This window comes from Elephas maximus, chromosome 4 (assembly GCF_024166365.1).
Source record: "Elephas maximus indicus isolate mEleMax1 chromosome 4, mEleMax1 primary haplotype, whole genome shotgun sequence".
NCBI lineage: Eukaryota > Metazoa > Chordata > Mammalia > Proboscidea > Elephantidae > Elephas > Elephas maximus.
Genome location: NC_064822.1, coordinates 79,729,237 through 79,749,602, shown reverse-complemented (window position 1 = coordinate 79,749,602; position 20,366 = coordinate 79,729,237). Strand labels below are relative to the sequence as shown.

Genomic DNA, 20,366 nt, shown 5'->3' with positions numbered 1-20,366 from the left:
CAACTGTAAGATACCCAGCTAAACAGAGCTGTCATGTGGGTCACTTTAGGGATAGTCATTTTATCCTGAAACTGCATATGATTTAACTACAACAGGGACTATGGAGAATGGCATAACCAGAGACCTCTCTGGTGACCCGGGTGTTCAAAAAAAAAAAAAAAAATACAATCGTGCCCATGAACGGGGCACCTATTTTGTGCCTGGAAAATACAAATCACTTTCATGTACCTTATGTTACTTAAGCCTTAAAAAGCAATCTTGAAAATTGAAACTGCATTGAATTAAATAATCCATAGAACACCACTCAACTAGGTAAGAACTGATAGAAGTAAAATTCAAGGTCTGTATTTTCTACTATTGCATTGGACAAATTTGCTGCAAAAGACCTCCTTAAAGTGTTAAAAAGCAAAATGTCACTTTGAGGACTAAGGTGTGCCTGACCCAAGCCATGATATTTTCCATCACCTCATATCTGTGGGAAAGCTGAGCAATACATACAGAAGACCAAAGAAGAATTGATGCCTCTGAATTATGGTGTTGGTGAAAAATATTGAATATACAATGGACTGCCAAAAGAACGAACAAGTCTGCCTTGGAAGAAGTACAGCCAGAATACTCCTTAGAAGCGAGGATGGTGAGACTTCGTTTCATGTACTTTAGACATGTTATCAGGAGGGACTAGTCCCTGGAGAAGGACATCATGCTTGGTAAAGTAGAGGGTCAGCGAAAAAGAGGAAGACCCTCAACAAGATGGATTCATACAGTGGCTGCAACTATGGTATCAGATATAACAAGGATTGTCAGGATGGCATGGGACCTGGCAGTGTTTTGCTCTGTTGTATGTAGGGTGGCTATGAGTTGGAAGTGACTCGGCGGCTCCTAACAACAGCAACAACGACAAATTTTCTACCCAAGGGTTGCTTCCCTAAAGTAATCAGGCTGATTTTCTAAAGCAAGCGTAGGTTTAGTATTTGCTATATCTCCCTAAGACATATTCAGATTTAAAGGAGATGACAAATTTTGGCTATCATAACAGATTTCAATTCGTAAGTATTGTCAGTTGCCCCAAATAAAAACAATTCCCTTCCCATAATTTTGATGTTTAAAAATAGAGTTATCTTATGTCCAAACTCTATTAATAATTCATTTTAAACAAGCCAATCTTTTCAAATCATGTAATGGGAGAACATACCCTTGGTAGGAGACAGTTAGCCCTGCCACTTCAGAATTTTCACAGCCCAGTGCAAACAGGGAAAGAAATAGGAGGTAACCAAAGACAGATGATCCCAAGTAGAGTTTTGCAGCTCCACATACACCAATTCTGAACTTTTTCATAACTATTCCCCCAGAGAATATTCCAAGGGCCACTGCAGGTATGTTGATGAGCCCTGAGGAATAAGAAAAATATATCATGGTATAAATCTCTAAAATCACTGTAATCTCTGTAATCTTCCTCTCAGTGATTATACAAAATGATTCAATAGTATCTGATGTATCTTAGCAAAATTAATTATCATGAGGAAAATGCCATTTCTAAGCTTTAGAAAGAAAGTGAGCAATATATAAAAACATGTACAGCAATATAAGTTGTCATTGTAACAGTTGGCTCTTGACCACTTGGGGAATTTCTGTTTATTCTTTCTTCCACATCAGATCAAATGCCTTCTATGAGAATAGAGAATAAAAATGCTTTCCTTGTGCCATTCCTATATTTTATCATAGAAAGCATAATTCTCTTATAGCCCATAGAACAAAGGAAGGAGAGGAGAGAGAAGGAGAAGATAAAGAGAAGAAAGAAAGGAAGCAGCTAAAATTTATTCAATGACAGCTATGTGCATTTACTACGCATTTGATATACCTTATTCCATCTTTATCTCAACCCAATGAGGCATTTATCTTCACCATTTCACAGATAATCAAAATACATATTGGAGATTTTGAATAAATTACCCACTTACCGTTACTCTACCGTGTCCCATATTTACTAATGTGAAACCAAGACGCACTCAGGGAAGGATCCTAGTTACAACAATGTGAGATTATTAGACAATATTACTCATTTCTCACAAGTCTTTGCATTATTCATAGGAATGGCATGCCAGAAACCATTAAGAATTAGAGTTTTAGACAACTTTTGATATAGAATTAAAAAATGCTGATAATGAGTTTGGATATCAGAGATCCATTTGAATGCACAGAGAAGGGTCGTTGATTAAATGAAATCAATCAGTCACAGTTTAAAAGAGGGTTATTAGTTAGATTCTGGTTGTCAGTTTTCCAAAAATAATGACCAGTGGGGAAGCAGAACGCAGAAACCCAGAGAAAATAATTTTAGTCCTGACTAAGTCAAAACATATGTATGTATAATACATATGTATGATATTGGACAGGCCATTGAATCTTCCAGAATTTAAGTTTTTCAATACAATCTTACAGGTAAAGATTATTTCATTTATTATGGACCCAATACAGAATTGAGATTACATATACTCTCATTTTCTATTACCAGCATCTTCCCTAAATAACGGGCTTAATTTTTCTTTTGGAAATAAACTTTTTAAGTTACTTTCAAAGACGTATTCATCATTCTAGAGAGAACAAAATTAAATGCACAAATGTCTAAATGTTACGTGTGTGCTGAACAATGAGAAATAAACAAATACTTAAAATGTGTTCCTTCCCAGAAATTCACAGGAAAAGATGGCCTTTTCATTTTGATAAATGAATCTTGACTCCCTTCATCATATTATTAAAACTGATTTTAAATGAATTATAACCTAAACATGAAAGTTAAACAATTAAGCTTCTAGTAGAAAAATTAGGAAAACATTTTCAAGACCCTGAGGTTTGACACAGATTTCTTAAAACAGAACAAAAAATAGCATTAGGGAAAAGATTGAAAATTGGATTTAACTAAAATTAATAATTTTAGCATTAACGGAGTGAAAAGGCAACCTCAAGACAGAACATATTCTCCATACATACATTCAACAAAGGATTTGTATCAAGAAAAACAAAAAGTACTCCTATAAATCAATAAGAAAAAGACTGACAACCCAATAAAAACAGACAATTTGAACAGAATTAACAAAAGAGAATATTGAAATGACCAATAAGCCTATAAAAAAGTGCTCAGCATCATTAGTGATCAGGTAAATGCAAATTAAATCACAATGAGAGACTACCACACTCCACCAGAATGGTTATAATGAAAAGAACTGATGATATCAAGTGTCGAAACGATGTAGAACAACTAAAATTCTCTTATACTTCTGATGGGAGTATACATTTGCATAGTCACTTTGTAAAATGTTTTGGCAGTATTTACCCCATCTAAACATACATACTCCCTGCCCCATAGGGTTTACAAGGAGCAGCTGGTGGATTCGAACTGCCAACCTTTTGGTTAGTAGCCAGGCTCTTAACCACTGTGCCTTCAGGGCTCCACATACTCCCTGCAACCTAGCAATTCTATTCCAGGGTATAGCCAAAAAAAAAAAGAGTGAACCTGCTTACCAAAGTACACGTAGAAAACCAAAACCAAACCCACTGCCATGGAGTCAATTCTGACTCGCAGCGACCCTATAGGACAGAGTAGAACTGCGCCATAGAGTTTCCAAGGAGCGCCTGGCGGATTCAGACTGCCGACCTCTTGGTTAGCAGCCATAGCACTTAACCACTACACCACCAGGGTTTCCGTACGTAGAAAGGTTGGGGGGTGGGGGGAACCACGCCTATTGTCGTGGTGTCGATTCCGAAGTAAAAGGGCTAAAGCAGTGTTATTTGTAATAACTTAAAGCAGAAAGCATCTCAGATACTCATCAACAATAGAATGAATAAACAAATTGTGGTAAATTTGTTTATTCATTCTATTGAAAAAAGAATTAGAAATTCCAAAGAAAATTAAAACACATCACACTTAACAACTTTTCTATGATGAAATGTTTTTGTTTTCTGTACTTCTAGATTTCTTCATTAGATTTTATTTCGCTCCAAGAGAGGCAATCTCTTTTGTGTAAAATTTGAAGTAATTTTAGATAAAAATTGTTCTTCTTTGGCAACTGGTTACTTCTGATAAACCATCCATGAAAAAACCTATAGAGCACAGTTCTACATTAACACACACATTTTTCCAAGCCCAGGAATTGGCTCATTCACGACGGGTAAGATATATTTATGTAACATGATATTATGTAGCAATAAAAAAAGAAAACTAAATAATTGCTACGCATCATAAATTATTCTCACAGACATTGTTTTGAATGAAATCAGCTAGACACAAAAGAATACATACCATGTTATTCCATTTATAAGAAGTTAAAAAAAACAGGCAAAACTAATCTATGACGATAGAGTTTAGAATAGTTACTAGCCTTGGAGAAGAATATCAACTGGAAGGAGATTTCAGGGAGCTTTCTGGGGTACTGGAAATGTGCCATGTATCTATTTACACACACATATGTATACACACATATATATACACATACAGACACATAGTATATATATATATACACATATGTGTGTGTATATATATATCCTCCATAGAGAAGAACGATAAATAAATAAGTAGCACATTTCCGGTACCCCAGAAAGCTCCCTGAAACCTCCGTCCAGTCAATATCTATGTGGAATTCACTAGAGAAACACTTCTAGCCTTTTGCCTCACACCACAGTCATTCATTTGATCACTGGGAGGCAGACGGTATGTGTGATAAGTTAGATATGAGATACACACACACACACACATCTGAGCTACACATTTAAGGTCTGTGGACTTAACTTTTGCTTGTAAGCCACAGCTCAATAAAAATGAAAAAGAAAAGTAAAGAGAATTTCTCTCTTAAAGTTTCATTTTTTCTCTTCTATTCTTAACAATTAACATAAAACATTGATTAACATGGAAGGGATGTGGAAAAGAAAACTTAAAATATTTCCTCACGTCAAATAGTAAATAATAAAAGTGAAATAATTAGAACCAATAAAGTAAAAGGTCAGTAGTCTAACCTTTACACATAGAATTTTGAAGAAGAATCCAAATAAAAAATCAATTATATCAGCATCTGCTAAGTGCCCATTATTTGGGATTTTTACAGGAAAATTATATATTCTAAAAGTTTTTTCCAAGGTCTCTTCTACAGGTAGATAGAACAATTTTAAAAATATTTTGTGATGAAGAAATAACTTTAAACCATTAGAACCGTCTATCATGAAGGAACATGTCCAAAGATAGAATATATTTTATGCCTTCCAACAGTAACATTAAATGACATCTTCATGGACTAAAGGAGCAAATCAAACATTTCAAAATATCCAATTACTTGCAGGATGGTGCTCATGAATTTGTAGATTGTTGTTCCTCTTCATTCAACTCTTCGTCCTTTTGTTTGCCCTTGCGTACCTTTCTCATTTTGACTGTATTGTTGTCTCAGAAACATGGCCCTTTTAAATGGCCCAATTCCCAGAAGTCAGAGAGTCTTTTGACTCTGAGAAAATACATTTTTTTTTTCAACAAGCACATTTTAATGTTTGAATGCCCTTTTCATATATCCTAGACACTGTTCTGGTAAGAAGGACACTGGTATGAGGTTTTGGTTATACCTGAAAGTCAAATATCCAGTACTAACCAGCTCCTAAAATACGTGCTTGGTCTGTATGACATTACCTCTTCAAGAACTGTTTCCTTTCTGAGTCATTCATCCATGATTATGAATGAATAATTCTTACTACAAATATATACCAGAGAGAACCTAAATACTTTACTCTGCTACATTTTTTTCACATATGTTTTGAATTTATATCTAAAATGCCCTAAATTACCTTCATTCTAAATATTGGAACAATTTTCTCTAAATTACTGAGAGTAAGCAAGATCTATCTACGATGAGTACTGATTGGAAAGCATGAAGGACAGATAAGCATACCAATTACAAAGTTGGCCTTGGAGGTTGATTGCCCATAATGCTGTTCAATGTACTTCGGTTTATATGTCACCATGCCAAACAAAGAGTTGAACTGAACAGAGCTTGCACACAAATATAAGAAGTACACTGGATTTCCAAAAAGATTCTTCAGTGATGGAAGAAAATCTGTAACACAGAAAGAACATGGAGTAATTTGAAGACAGTGTCATACTTGGCAGAAGCTACAGCCTTGGCCATAGGGCTTAGATTGCTCAGTCCAGTTGTGATAGTGTTCAAGATTATTCATGGTGTGGCACGCATACACACCACCAATAGTAAGCTACTGACACAGATTAAGGCTGAGATCTGATGAGTCTCAGAATCAGGCAGAGGTACTCACTTCCGTGGGCAAAAATCTAGACTACATCTAGAGGTATAATTCAGACAGGAACAGACTCTTCTGATGCTAGAAAAAGATGAAAATACCCTCTCACCACCCAGCTGGGAGCCACAGGCAGGACAGTAAAATTCTGGATTTCTGGTCTCTGTTTTCCAAACTTGGATCATGGTTACAGAGAAAGTAATATGAATATCTCCATTCAGTATATGAAATTGAGTGTTAGAAGTGAGCTTTGATATTCTCTGCTCTTACTATTATACAGCCAAACAGAAATATGAAGCATTTCTATAAATGTAAATATTGTTTGCTAGAGATTGGGGAAAAGCGGTGTGGGTGTGTTAAATGATCTTTTTCTTGGCCTTCCATTTCCACACAGAAGGAATTCACTAGAGGAACATTCTTGGCCTTTTGCCTCACGACAGAGTCACTCATTAGACCATTGGGGGGTGACATGCACTGGTTCACACTTCTCGAAGGGGTGGACCTCATCTGTCAAAAGGCCACAAACCCTGAAGTTTCACTCTTTTTTGCCTGTCCACCGAGACTGACGCGAGGCAAAAATCCTAAGTGGGGGCAATTGCAAAGTCTACGATGAAGTGGTGTAAGGGTAGAAATGTCAGTAGGGAAAGTTTTCAAGACTATTTGCCATGTTCTTCAACAATTTCTCCCAGTAATAAAGCTGATTTTTTGATCTGCATGTCTGCTTCCTGTATGGTTTCTCTATTTGTTCTGAACATACAAGGAGAAGATGGGCACTACTTCTTGATCCCCTAAAATGTCAATGAGAAAACTGAAAGATCTCCAAAATCATGGAGAATCTGACTCACCTCTTGCCATTTCTATTATTTTTGCTTTTTCTCCACAGTATATTTGGTAGTCTGTGTGATCATCCACAATGAACTTGGATTTCTCAGAGGAGGAATTAGAATCTTCTCGACCATGAGGTCTCTGCAAACTCTTCGGTAAACACCAGAAAGGCACAGCTGCAAGAAGACTTATGACTCCTGCTATAAGATAACCAAGCCACCAAGCTCCTACCCACTGGGGATCCTTCGGGGTAATGGATATGTGGTCTGTAAGACAAGGAGGAGGGCTATGTAGTAGAACAGGCAAAGTTAACATGTTGAAATAAGCCTCTCTTTTCTTAATCCTAGTACTGGCTCTTTTTTACCATAAGAAGACCTAATAACTTATATATGACATTTTTTTTCTATTCTGAACATAATGATCTTGCTTGTTGAAGGACAAGGGGTGCTTCTGAAGCATGATGCTTTCTCCTTTTGTTCTCTGGATTAAAAGTATGGAGTCTAAATATTGAAAGTTACCTCATGACTTTCAACCTTCACTTGCAGAGGGACCCTTGGATGCTAGGTATGAGGAAGGCAACATGTGAGAGAGAATTATGAGGGTTCAAAAGCACTTATACCAACTACTATTCATCAGCTTCATTTTATCTGATTTACCTCTTGAACACCTAAGATTTTACTTAAAGAAAGGGTTATGCCTGCACCCTCTGCCTGAATCTAGTCTAGACCTCTCATTACAAAGATAGTAAATTTAAGACCCACTGAAGTTAAATCAGCTGAATGTTATTTATTCAATGGTGGTTAATAAAACTTCAGAGGTAGTCTTGGTCTAAAGCAAGACTTTCATATAGAAACAAAACCTTGGCATCTTATTCAAAATAATAAAAAAAAAGATTATTTTTGACACAACTTCTCATTTGACTAAAAAGTAAGCACTGACAAAGGGTTTTGAACCGAACTTTTTTTCTGTATGTTGTTGTTAGTTGCAGTCAGTGGATTCTGCCTCATGGCGACCCCATGTGTACACAGTAAAACTGCTCCATAGGGTTTTAAAGGCTGTGACCTTTTGGAAGCAGATTGCCAGACATGTCTGTTTTCTAAGGTGCCTTTGAGTGGGTTTGAACCACCAAATTTATGGCTAGTAGTTGAGCCTTTAATTGTTTGTACTGCCCAGGGTCTCCTTTTTAAGAACCTATAAAACATATCACTATACTTCCACCACTCTCCATGAGAACCACAAAATAAGCACACGTCCTTCACAAGTGGGCTCAACTGCTACTACGTTATGCTCAGTAAAATGCTCACACTAGCTTATCACTGCGCGTTAATTGCTTCCACTGAGCAATTTCCCACTGTCTCCCTCACTACTATGCTTTCTTATTCTGTATCAGTCTCCAAGCCTGAATTTTTAAACTTCATGAAGTTAAGGAACTCAACTACTTTGTTCACTTGGTAGAATAGAACTTGGTATAGAGCAGATGTAAAATATTTTTTTAAATGAATGAATACATGAATGAAGAAATAAAATTTTTGAAATGTGTCTTGCCAGTTATTTGATTAAAAAAGAACACGTTAGTGTAGGGGTTTCCTCATTCTGTTTTAACACACAGTGATTTCAAAATGTAATTGTGGAATTTTTTTTTTACCTATGAAAATACTCGTTTTTAGCTACTTTAATGAGCTTCTTTTAAAAAGGTAAATATCATCTATATCTAGAGGGTACAGGTCACAGGGAAAGAAACGTAACTATTGAAAGAAGCAATCCTGGAAGGAAAGCCAGTCTTACTATGGTACACCTCCATTTAAAAAGACTTGCAGACTTAAAAAAAAAGAGAGAGAGAGAGAAGGGAGTTTTGGTTGTCAGAAGCCTATCAATCCTTAGCCTTTCTGGCAAGTTCCTAGATATATTATCAATTGATGTGGCTGAAATAAATGTTGACACACCTGAAACCAACAAGAGCCAACAAGTAGCCACAGTTTTCAATCTTAACTATATTGGAATGTATTTGAACTGGAAAACCAGATGTGAAAAAGGATACAGCTTAATAGCAAACTGCAGTCATCCAGTTTCAAACATCACCTATTTTTCATATTCTATTTATTAAGGCATATGATCTGGGTTTTATGATGATTATATAAACAATAAGTCTTCCATAAGTTATTTTCATTTTAGCATAAAAAGAAATCTGATATTTTCCACACCATCCTCATTAAAGAAAATACAGCAACTGAAAGAAATGAAAAAATAAAAATAAATTCCCTTACCTAGGTTTACAAAGCCAATATCAACATACAGTTTGGCACATAATGAGCCTAATAGGAAGCCAAAGATTGGTCCTATAATTGCAACTGTCTGCACACACCCTGAAAAATAAAAAAGAAAGAAAGAAGCCACCAATTTTTTCCTTTCATAAATTAATAAATTTTAATCAAGAAATGTATGAGTCAGTTAGCAGATAAAAATATTCCATCAGCTTCTCATTTGCAAGCTTAATTTCTCAATTTCATGGCATCAGGAAACAAGTCCTTCTTTACTTTGGGGCAAGAATAAACACTTTGAAGGCTTTCACTATCTTTAGTAAGAAAACAACACCAAGACTCTGAAGAAGCCATCCCAAAATGGAGAAAATGCACTCCCTAGAATTGGATTCCCTACAGATAAAAATCAGAATTATTCTAGTTTTGACAGCCTTTTCGGAAACTTTTTACGGTCAGTTAAGCGTCAGACTTGTTTTGACACCAAAACCCATTCACTCAAAGTTTCTCTGAAAAGGTTGGTGACAGCAGTACCTGAGCAGATCTCCAGATGCAGCTAGCAAAGGAACTAGACTTTGGAACAGGGAGAGGGGCTGGTCTCTGGAACACTCATGACCAGCGAGGGCAGCTGTAACAAGTAAGTGGAGCAGACTGCCTAAATGACACAATTTTTAGTAACCAGCTTTTCCCTGCAAAATATCAACTGTTTGCCTTTCATTTCACTGCAGAGTTTAAAATGCACATAACCCTGGAAGAGGTAGCTCATTAGTTTAAATTAACTGGAGGAGTAAATAGCAGATATCAGATCCTTTTTTGAATATGATAAAGGGCAAAGAAAGTGAGCAGACTGAGTTTCTGGAGAGGAAGAGGACGCCTAGGCACCTGGCATGATTCTTTTAACTGTGACCTGCCCTCCAGTCCCCAGACTAATTTCTTAGCACATGTGATGGAGCTTCTGTTCAAATTCTAGCTCCTAATTTGTACTGAAGCTTTCCATCAGCACAAGAGGCTTGTTCTTAACTACAACCTACTTAGCTATAACCAGAGGCCTCCAGGACATCTGTAGTACCCAGCCAGAGCAGGATGGTGCAGTGGCCCTTGCTGTAGCCCTTCAACGAATTTAAATCTTGCCTTCTATCCACGAATATGATGAGGCCCTTAAAAGATCTGAGCCCCAAGAAATCAATACTGATGTATGAGACAGAGAACAGGTCTTAGTCATCCGTGTATCCCTAGTTTCTAGCTTAATCCTAGGAGACTATCACTCAATGCTGCTTAGATACATCTGATCTCGGAGTTCACCTTTGCTATCTTATTTTAATTTTTGTGATTTTAGCTGCTGGTCTACCTACTGAGACCTATTCCATAGATAGGGTAGCCTGAGACCTTGCTCCTGTTCTTCTTATATTTTTCTTTATCTCCTCCTATTGACTGTTGAGATTCCAGAATTCCTTGCTTCCCATCATAGAAAAAAAGACGCTTTAAATAATCAGGTCTTGTAAAAAGGGGATCCAGTTTCTAGGGCCCTGGAACAAATATGCATAAAAGTTTAAAGTCTAAATTCTTTAGCAGTACAATCATCCCCCCAAAAAGAGACTATGACATCTGAAGCCCATGGAGGTGAAGATAATGGCATGAGGTCACATACATCATTGCAGTTGAACTCATAGTTATTGCCCGATTATCTTTTAATTCAGTGTTACTTCCCTAATGTAAAAGATTCTAATTGAAAACCCAGTTCTTAAGTATGTACTTTTGAAATGTGTGACTCAATAAAAGAGTGGGGTATGAAGTATAAAACTTTCCACACCAAAGTTAATTTCTAATGGAATTGAGAAAACCAGATGCCCTGCTTCTCAAGAAGAGGAGTGAGGTGGGGATTACCAATATAGAAGGCCGCATTGTCTTCACCGGCAAAATCATCAAGGTAGGTGATGCCTAGAGGCTGAATGGGAGTTTCTCCTATTCCACGAAGAAGATTCCCCAGAAAAACGTAAACCCACATGGAAGAGCTGGCATCAATTTCACATTCTTGAAAGGAAAGAAAAGAAGAGGATTGGAATTAGCTTGGTATCAAAGTTAAAGATTTATTCCGCATTTCTACAATTTGCCTAAAATTGGATTAGATTGCAGAATCGAAATTTGCAATAGACATAATTTAATATGAGCATGGGGAAGATTGGAAAATGCTTTGTAACTTAAAAATTTAGGCAGTGTAAATCCCCAGGGACTTTGATCAAGGAACTCTATTGTTTCTTTTTCCTGTTCCTTTTCCTGCTTTTTTCATTCTTTTTATTTTGTTCCTACACTGAGCTTTTTGAATTTCTGTACTCTAACAACTTTCAATACCTTGTCTGGGACAAAACACAAAATTTTGAACAAAGGCTTTTTTTGTCCTACATTTTAAACTTTGCCATTTTGCAGGAAAAATCCCATGCAATTATATTGTTGGTCAAGTTTCATCTGAAATTCAAAAAGTTTATATGACCAATACTCCAACACTGGACAGCATTCTTTACAATTATATCTATTTAATAGTGAGTAACCACATTTTCGGGTGATGTAAACAAACTCATGTAAAAATTATAAACTTCATATGTTTTAGCAAGGAGCCCTGGTAGCGCAATGCTTAAGCATTTGGCTGCTAACAGAAAGGTTAGAGGTTCAAACCCACCAGTGGCTGTGCGTGAGAATATCCCCATACCATAAATGAAATATAGATTTAAAGAATTTAGTCGATTTAGCAATTGCGATAATATTAATGTCAACAATCACTTCTTCTAAATTTTCTGCTGTGCCAGGCAGATTGTGTTGTAAATCCTCGTCTCATACCTATGGATGTAATCCATTTGGGAATAGGGTTTTTTGTTATGTTAACTGGCCATATCGGTGTAGGGTGCGTTTTAAATCAATCACCTTTGAAATATAAAAGAGCAGACTAGGCACAGAAGAAGGTAGACACCAGGAACACTCACAGGATCTGAAGATAAAGGAGGTAGATCAGTTTACAAACCTAAGAACTCCAAGGATTACTGGCTAGAGGAGCTGAGACAAGGATTTTCCCCCAGGTGAGACCCAGAGAGAGAGCCTCCCCTATTGCTGGTGGCCCTGAATTCAGATATCTAGCCTCCTAAACTGTGAGAAAATAAATTTGTTAAAGCCACCCACTTGTGGAATTTCTGTTATAGCAGCACTAAGAAACTAAGACGCAGGCAATTGAATAAGTGGTTTATAGGGTCAATTTTCTAAGCAGTAGTCAGCATGATCCTTTAAAACTGTAAGTCAGATCCTTATAAAAGAAACCTCCTAACAATCCTATGAGGTAGAATTATTTCCACATGTTGTTGTTGTTTGGTGCTGTCAAGTTGGTTCTGCCTTATAGTGGCCCTTTGTACAACAGAATGAAACACTGTCTGGTCTTGTGCCATCCTCACAATTGTTGCTATGCTTGAGCCCATTGTTGTAGCCACTGTGTCAATCCTTTTCATTGAAAGTCTTCCTCTCTTTTCCTGACCCTCTACTTTACCAAGCATGATGTCCTTCTCCAGGGACTGGTCCATCCTGATAATATTTCCAAAGTACATGAGATGAAGTCTTGCCATCCTCGCTTCCATGGAGCATTCTGACTGTACTTCTTTCAAGACAGATTTGTTTGTTCTTCTGGGAGTCCATGGTATATTCAATATCCTTCGCCAGCACCATAATTCAAAGACATCAATTCTTCGGCAGTCTTCTTTATTCAATGTCCAGCTTTCACATGCATATGAAGCAGCTGAAAATATCATGGCTTGGGTCACTAAAGTGATATTTTTGCTATTTAAAACCATAAAGAGGTCTTTTGCAGCAGATTTGTCCAACACAATTTGTCATTTGATTTCTTAACTGCAGTGTCCACGAGCACTGATTGTGGATCCGAGTAAAATGAAATGCTTTACAACTTCAATATTTTCTCCATTTATCATGATGTTGCTTATTGGACCAGTTGTGAGGACTTTTTCTTTTCTTTATGTTGAAGTGTAATCCATATTGAAGGCTGTAGTTTTTGAGCTTCATCAGTGTTTCCAGTCCTCTTCGATTTCAGCAAGTAAGGTTGTATCATCTGCAAATCACAGGTTGCTAATGAGTCTTCCTTCAATTCTAATGCTGCCTTCTTCTTCATAAAGTTCAGCTTCTTGGATTATTTGTTCAGCCTACAGATTGAATAAGTGTGGTGAAAGGATGCAACCCTGACATACACATTTCCTAATTTTAAATTATACAGTATCCCCTTTTTCTGTCCAAACGACTGCTTCTTGGTCTGTGTACAGGTTCCTCTTAAGCACAATTAAGTATTCTAGAATTCCCAATCTTTGAAATGTTATCAATAATTTATGGTCCACATAGTCAAATGCCTTTGCAGAATCAATAAACACAGGTAAACATCTTTCTGGTATTCTCTGCTTTCAGCCACGATCCATCTGACATCAGTAATGATATTTCTGGTTACAAGTCTTCTCCTGAATCCAGCTTGAATTTCTCGCAATTCCCTGTTGTTGTACTGTTTCAAGCACTCTTGAATGATCTTCAGCAAAATTTTACTTGCGTGTGATACTAATGATAGTGTTCAGTAATTTCCACATTCTGCTGGATCACCTTTCTTTGGAATGGGCACAAATGTGGATCTCTTCCAGTCAGTTGGCCATGTAGCTGTCTTCCAAATTTCTTGGCACATCCAGTATGGCATTCATTTGTTGAAACATCTAATTGGTATTCTATCAACTCCTGGAACCCTGTTTTTCTCCAAGCCTTCAGTGCAGCTTGGACTTCATCCTACAATACCATTGGTTCTTAATCGTATGCTACCTCCTGAAATGGTTGAACATCAACCAATTCTTTTTGGTACAGTGACTCTGTGTATTCCTTCCATCTTCTTTTGATGCTTCTTGTATCGTTTAGTATTTTGCCCACAGAATCCATCAGTATTGCAATTCGAGGTGTGAATTTTTTCTTTAGTTCTTTTAGTTTGAGAAATGCCAAGCATGTTCCTCCCTTTTGGTTTTCTAACGCCAGGTCTTTGTACGTTTCATTTCCCATGCTAATAGCCCTTAAAGTAATTTTTGAAGATACAATTAAGGGTTATTTGAAGAACTGAGGCGAATATTTTTGGGCAGATGAAACAGACTCTACATTGGAAAAGACTACTGAGTAGTCGTATTGAGTCTAGTCCTGATTCTGTTCCCTTCTAGAAATGTGACCAAGTGACCACGGATTTGTCAGTTATTTTCTCTGGATTTCTATTTCTCTCCTAAAAATATGATGCAAAGTCTTTTTTTTTTTAACCATTGACTCTAATGTTAATTGCAGGTCTAATATTTGTGTGAATCTAAGAAGGTGAGTCTTGTAGTAGGTAAAGTTAGACACTTTAGGTCCGTGCTGTTTAATACAGTAACTACTAAATTAATTAAATGAGTAAAATTAAAAATTCAGTTCCTTAATCATAACAGTCACATTTCAAATACTCAATAAGCACACACAGCTAGTGGCTACTGTATTGGACAGCACAGATACAGAACAGTTCCATCATCACAGACACTTGTATTGAGCAACACTGCTCTATTGAGTGGGGAAAATCAGGTTTGTGAATGGAGCATTCACAAATCTTCAGGATGAGCTCTGTGTTCATGAAACCCAAGGAGAAGGGCTATAAGAGAGTGGTATACAATCTAAAGAAAAAATATATGTGTTGTGTTGTTGGGTTTTGTTGGATTTTAGACGTATGAGCTGACAGGGGACTGATAATACCAAGAGCCCATCCCACTGGCCCCCTTGCTATTATATAAGGTCCCTAGAATGTAAGAAACCCCTGGGAAAAATGGTGGAGGCTACAGACAAAATGTCTGAGTAATGGACTGGGATTTGTGTGTGCTAAACTAGGCTTTTTCAGGTCCACCTTATTTGGAACCACTGTAAGCCTTTCCCAAAGTTCTTAGCAATTAATGCTCTTTCTTTCCATAAAATTTGATTGTGCTCTAGGATCTTATCATATACTACTTTATATGTTATGAGTTTTTAAGGTACTATAATATTTCAATTTAGGTAGTTAGACATTTGAAAGCAAAAATTATACAAATATTTTTTTCTCAGAAAGTCTTAAAAAGACTGTTTACTTGGTCAAATAAAGTTTTAAACAATCATCTTACCATTATTTATTTTAGATTGTGATTCTTCTATGACTGAGATTGGCAATGGACTGTTTGACTCCAGGACACATGGAGAGATGCTGAGAGTAGAATTGGAGAAAGGAGAATATCTTTCATATCTGTACCTGTTTAAACAGAGTGTTTGCTTTATTACAGATTTATTGATGTCATGCTAAAAAAGTACATGCATGCTACATGACTCACTATGGTGCCTGTTTGAGTTTGCAGCTATCCCTCTATTTAACACAAAAGCAAGGCAGTATTTAATAGCAGGGTTTGCTGAAGAGGCAGCCAGAAGATTCAGTTCATAACGAAGAAAAAGCCGAGGCTTATACCATACCTGGGCCAGTCTTTTTTTTTTTAATGAACAAAAATAAAAGTCATTTATAGAGGCTCATTTTAATATAAAATAATGATATAAATCTACTCTTTTGGTAATAAAGTATTCAAAACTTGCTAAATCATGGTTATCCCTGAGTCAGAGGAAAGGCAATAATTTAATACCTCATGACCAATTACACATTGCATTCACAGCTGTAAATTTTGTAAAACAACTGTAAGACTGATACTTGCATGTGGCTTTTGAACAATGTACCTAGAGTGTATCCTGCTTTTTCTTTAGAGATAGATAGCTGCCATCAAGCCAACTTTGACTCATGAAGACCTTATGTATAACAAAACATACATTCTCTACAGTGTATTCATCTAGCTCCAAGTTGTCATTTCTAATTCCACCCTTTCCTTTGTTTTCAAGGTTACAATGGCAGTTGGGTTGAAAGCCAATGCTTAATGGCGGGAGTGTGGTAATTTTATTTACAATCCTCCAGCTCCACACTTCCACTCAAATTATCTGTCATGATCCCAGTCATCTGTTCCACTTGTAGTCTTTAACGAAGACGTACCTGGTAAAAACACAGCACAATGTCATCTTGATTCCCATTATGCTCAGGCACTAACTATATAACTAATGGCAAGTGCTCATGGTAATGTATTTGCAATATTAAGATTAAAAATCTATTCAGCATGGTAGAACATATTGGGTTATTCTAATATTTAAGTTGATAAATAGGTTAGCTTTTATCGGTGCTGCTTGACCAATGTTTTGGTGGTCCAGGAATCCCACTGAAAAGCAAGAACATTTTTGTATGTGTGTTTGTATATGAATGTTAAGGTCAGAAATTCATAGCTGTTATCATTGTATCAGGTAGTTCCCTGAGCAAAGTAGGTTAAGAACCACTTAATGAGGATAGCTGCAAATTAGGTTAAGAACCACTTAATGAGGATAGCTGTTTTTCAAACTCTTAGCTACATGGAGAATATTTAGTGTTGAAATTATGATAAATATGATTTCCTTTCTTTACAAAAATAGTGTAAACTATTGTAGTACCTCAAGGCTATTAGGGAATCAATTGCAATTATGTAGTTGCTTTTTTTTTTTTTAACTCCCCACACCTCCTAGTAACCACTAATCTTTTGTCTCAATGGATTTACCTATTGTGGATATTTCATAAAAGTGGGACCATACAATATTTGACTATGTAGTATTTTGAAACCTTTTAATTAGTTGAGATTTTTCAATTCATCAAAGGTAATTGTTGCAATCTTAATGACTACATAGATTTTGAATAAATTAATTTTTATGTAAGTGCCACCTTTGTCACTGAATACTATCTGTGATACTCTACAGAAAATATTTAACTGCTTTAGGTTTTAATTTTCTTAGCTGTAAAATGAGGGCTATAGATATGGCCTGTGTCTATTTAGGCTCTGTTGGATAAGGAGACAAAGAAGTGATGGAATGGAGGGGCCAGTGGTAAGAAAGCCTTTAAATGAGGGGGCTTAGTCCTGACTTGGATTCAAATCCTGGCTCTGACACAATCTTGACTCTGATGCATGAAATTCTACAGGTGCCTCCTAATTGGTGTCCCTGCTTCCAAGCTTGCCCCATCAGAGTCAATTTTCTAAGCAGTAGTCAGTATGACCTTTAAAACCACGTCAGATCATGCCATTCTGCTCAAAACCCTCCACTATCTTCCTGTCTCATTCAGAGAAGAAGCTAATTGTTTGCAACCTTACTATACAAAGTGTGGTCTACAGACCACCACCACCACCAGAATCTCAGCCCCCACCCCAGAGCTACTGATTCAGAATCTGCTTCTCACCAAGATCCCCAGGTGATTCAAATGTCCGTGGAAGCTTGAGAAAAAAGACTGACATCTTCTCCCATTTCCCCTTTACTGCTCAGATTTCATTTTTTAGATTTTCCCCTTGCTCATTCTACTCCAGCTATAGACTTCACTGCTGTCATCTGCACACCAGGCTGCCTGCTGCCACAATGAACTTTGTGTTCACTCTTCATTAAACCTAGAAGTCTTCTTCCCCAGATACCTTCATGGATCTGCCCTTCATCTCTTTCAGGTCTTTCCCCAAATAGCACTATGTTAGTAAGCCCTTTCTTGACTACTTTAAACTCCAACCCCATACACACGTGTTAGGCATCTTCACTGGCTTATTTTTCTTGGAAACACTTATCATCATCAGATACACCATACCATTTTTTGTTTGTTGTTTGTCTCCACCTCATGAGATCCATAAGGGCAGAGATTTTTGTGGGTTTTGTGCACTACTCTCTCTCCAGTGCCTGGAACAATGATCAATGGATATTTGTTAAATAAATGAGCTGAGTAAGATAACATATAAAACTGAACACAGCCTCTTGGGGGTAGGCTTTCACTAATTAACACCCACAATTAATAGTAAGTTCTGTGGGACATTTCTCCTAGAGAGGCACAGTAAGTAGTCTTCTAGGGAACAAGAATTTCATTTTGGGAAAGTACCCATGAGTGACTAATGCTGAGAAAGGTTGAAAGGAGGTTGTTGAAATAATCCTCAGTTTTTATAATAAATAATCCACTAAGTTTCACAGGAAAGGAAGTGTGTGTGTGTGTGTCCTCACTGAAGTAGCCCCCTCACCTGGCACAGTATCAGGTGAGCAGTAGACCCTACATAAATGGATGTATAAATATATCCTCCATGATATAAAAGGTGGTAGCTCAGAATCTGCATCTTTGTTCCTTTGGCATCCTTTCTCAGTTCTAGTCTGCCTGGCTCTTGTCTTTTTCTTGGTAACATTTCTCCTTCTGATTTTCTTGTACTAGTATTTTATATTTGTCGTTAACTTGAAGTAATAAAGCTTTTAATCTGAATGTAACTCCTTTAAAATCAAACCCTTGCAGGTCATTAGTTAAAACTGGGTGGCTTAATTGGCTAAGGAGGCTTGGTGATAACAGACAACAATAATGACACAGCTACCAATAATGTCAAGAATCTTAGTAGGCATTTTTCCCATATTATCTCATTTGATTTGCAATAACCTTTAGAGTTAGGTGTTATTTTTATACTTATTTTAAGATGCAGGAACTGAGGCTTAAAAAGGTTAAGTAACATGCCCAGGGTCACACAGAAGAGCCACTGATTCAGCTGTGAGTTAAATTGAGAGTCAAGGATTTATTGATCCTTTGAAACTGCTTTCAAATTTTCAGTGTTTTTTAGTAGTGAAACTTTTTTATTTTTAAATAATTCTGAGCAGACTGTTACATAGAGGCCCAATGTCTAAAACAGATAATATGGCTCAACTTTGAGTCAAGTAGGAGTTAGGCAGATTGGAGGCTCATTTCTTCAGTCTACCTCTTCCTGACCTATGAGCCCATGTAACACCTTTATGGAAAATCAGTGATCTAAGGAAACTTCTGCCCTGTGAAAAAGAGGTCAGAGACATCAAAACAACAGGCAGAGTTCCAAAGCTACAGATCTCTCCCCAAGTAATAACAAGGGGCCAGGGAAATCATCCAAAAATGGGTAAGAAATCTCCCATTGGGAAGATTCTATGCACTGCCTTAATAGATTGTTCAAGGAGGTCTAAAGAGATCCGGAATCCAAGGTCAAGTTTGGACCAGGTCATCTCTAAATCTCAGCTCTGAAATGTTATGATATGATACAATAATAAAGAAGGGCAGTAATCAAACTGTCAGTTAATATATACTTTTAAAGTAATCCTCTTCCTTCCAAATTTCTTGTTAGTCACTTCTCTCAGCGGCCACAGTGACCATAGAGAAGGTAGGTAGTATTGATGTGTGTGAAGGATACTGGATGAGAAGTCAAAAGACCCATTTGAAGGTTCAGGCTCTGTATTTACAAGACACCTAACATTGAGAAAGTCAAGAAATTCTCCATGTGATCCTTAGCTCTAAAACCAAAATGATTAACTGTTTCCCTACCCCATAGGTAGCTGTAAGGATGAAATGATATAATAAAGGTGAAAACATTTGGAACTCTAATGTTTCATGCAAGTAAAGCACTAGCAAAAGTATCAAAAGTATACTTTAGGCATAGAGGCTACAGACAACGCTGCAGTTCTGCTGAGAATGGTCCATGAGATAGTGTTTGGACACTGAATATTTATTTGAGTTGATAATATAGCCCTGAGCCAATTATCTCCCTTACAAATGTCTCATGACCCATCATTTTTTATACATTTATTAACCAGTTGACACCATTTGGCACGTAAGTTAATTTCTTCTTACCTGTACGTTTTGCTTCCACAGCTGAATTAAAGCATTGGAATCAAAATGTTTAATACAAAATTTCTTTTTCATCGTGCTGAAATGAACACCATTCTTACCACAGGGTAGCATATCAATAAATACTTTTTACAGATTATGAAGTCAAAAGGAAAATTCTGAAAGTGTTCTGTAATTTCACCCAAAGAACATGCAATGAAAATGAGATAAAAATTATGATGTATTTAAGCCATGGGCTATTTTTT

The 20,366-nt window shown here is 36.8% G+C and overlaps 1 protein-coding gene across 1 annotated transcript in view; it reads right to left on the bottom strand.

Moving 5' to 3' along the window:
• The window catches only part of SLCO1C1 (solute carrier organic anion transporter family member 1C1), a 54,153-nt gene that overhangs the window by 22,684 nt on the left and 11,103 nt on the right, over positions 1-20,366 (bottom strand). Inside the window, exons 5-10 of the mRNA XM_049882597.1 lie at positions 15,542-15,666; positions 11,247-11,393; positions 9,372-9,470; positions 7,128-7,373; positions 5,922-6,086; positions 1,193-1,388 (exon numbers count right to left, since the gene is read on the bottom strand). Of these exons, the coding sequence (XP_049738554.1) occupies positions 1,193-1,388; positions 5,922-6,086; positions 7,128-7,373; positions 9,372-9,470; positions 11,247-11,393; positions 15,542-15,666 (978 nt within the window). The remainder of the gene's footprint in view (positions 1-1,192; positions 1,389-5,921; positions 6,087-7,127; positions 7,374-9,371; positions 9,471-11,246; positions 11,394-15,541; positions 15,667-20,366) is intronic.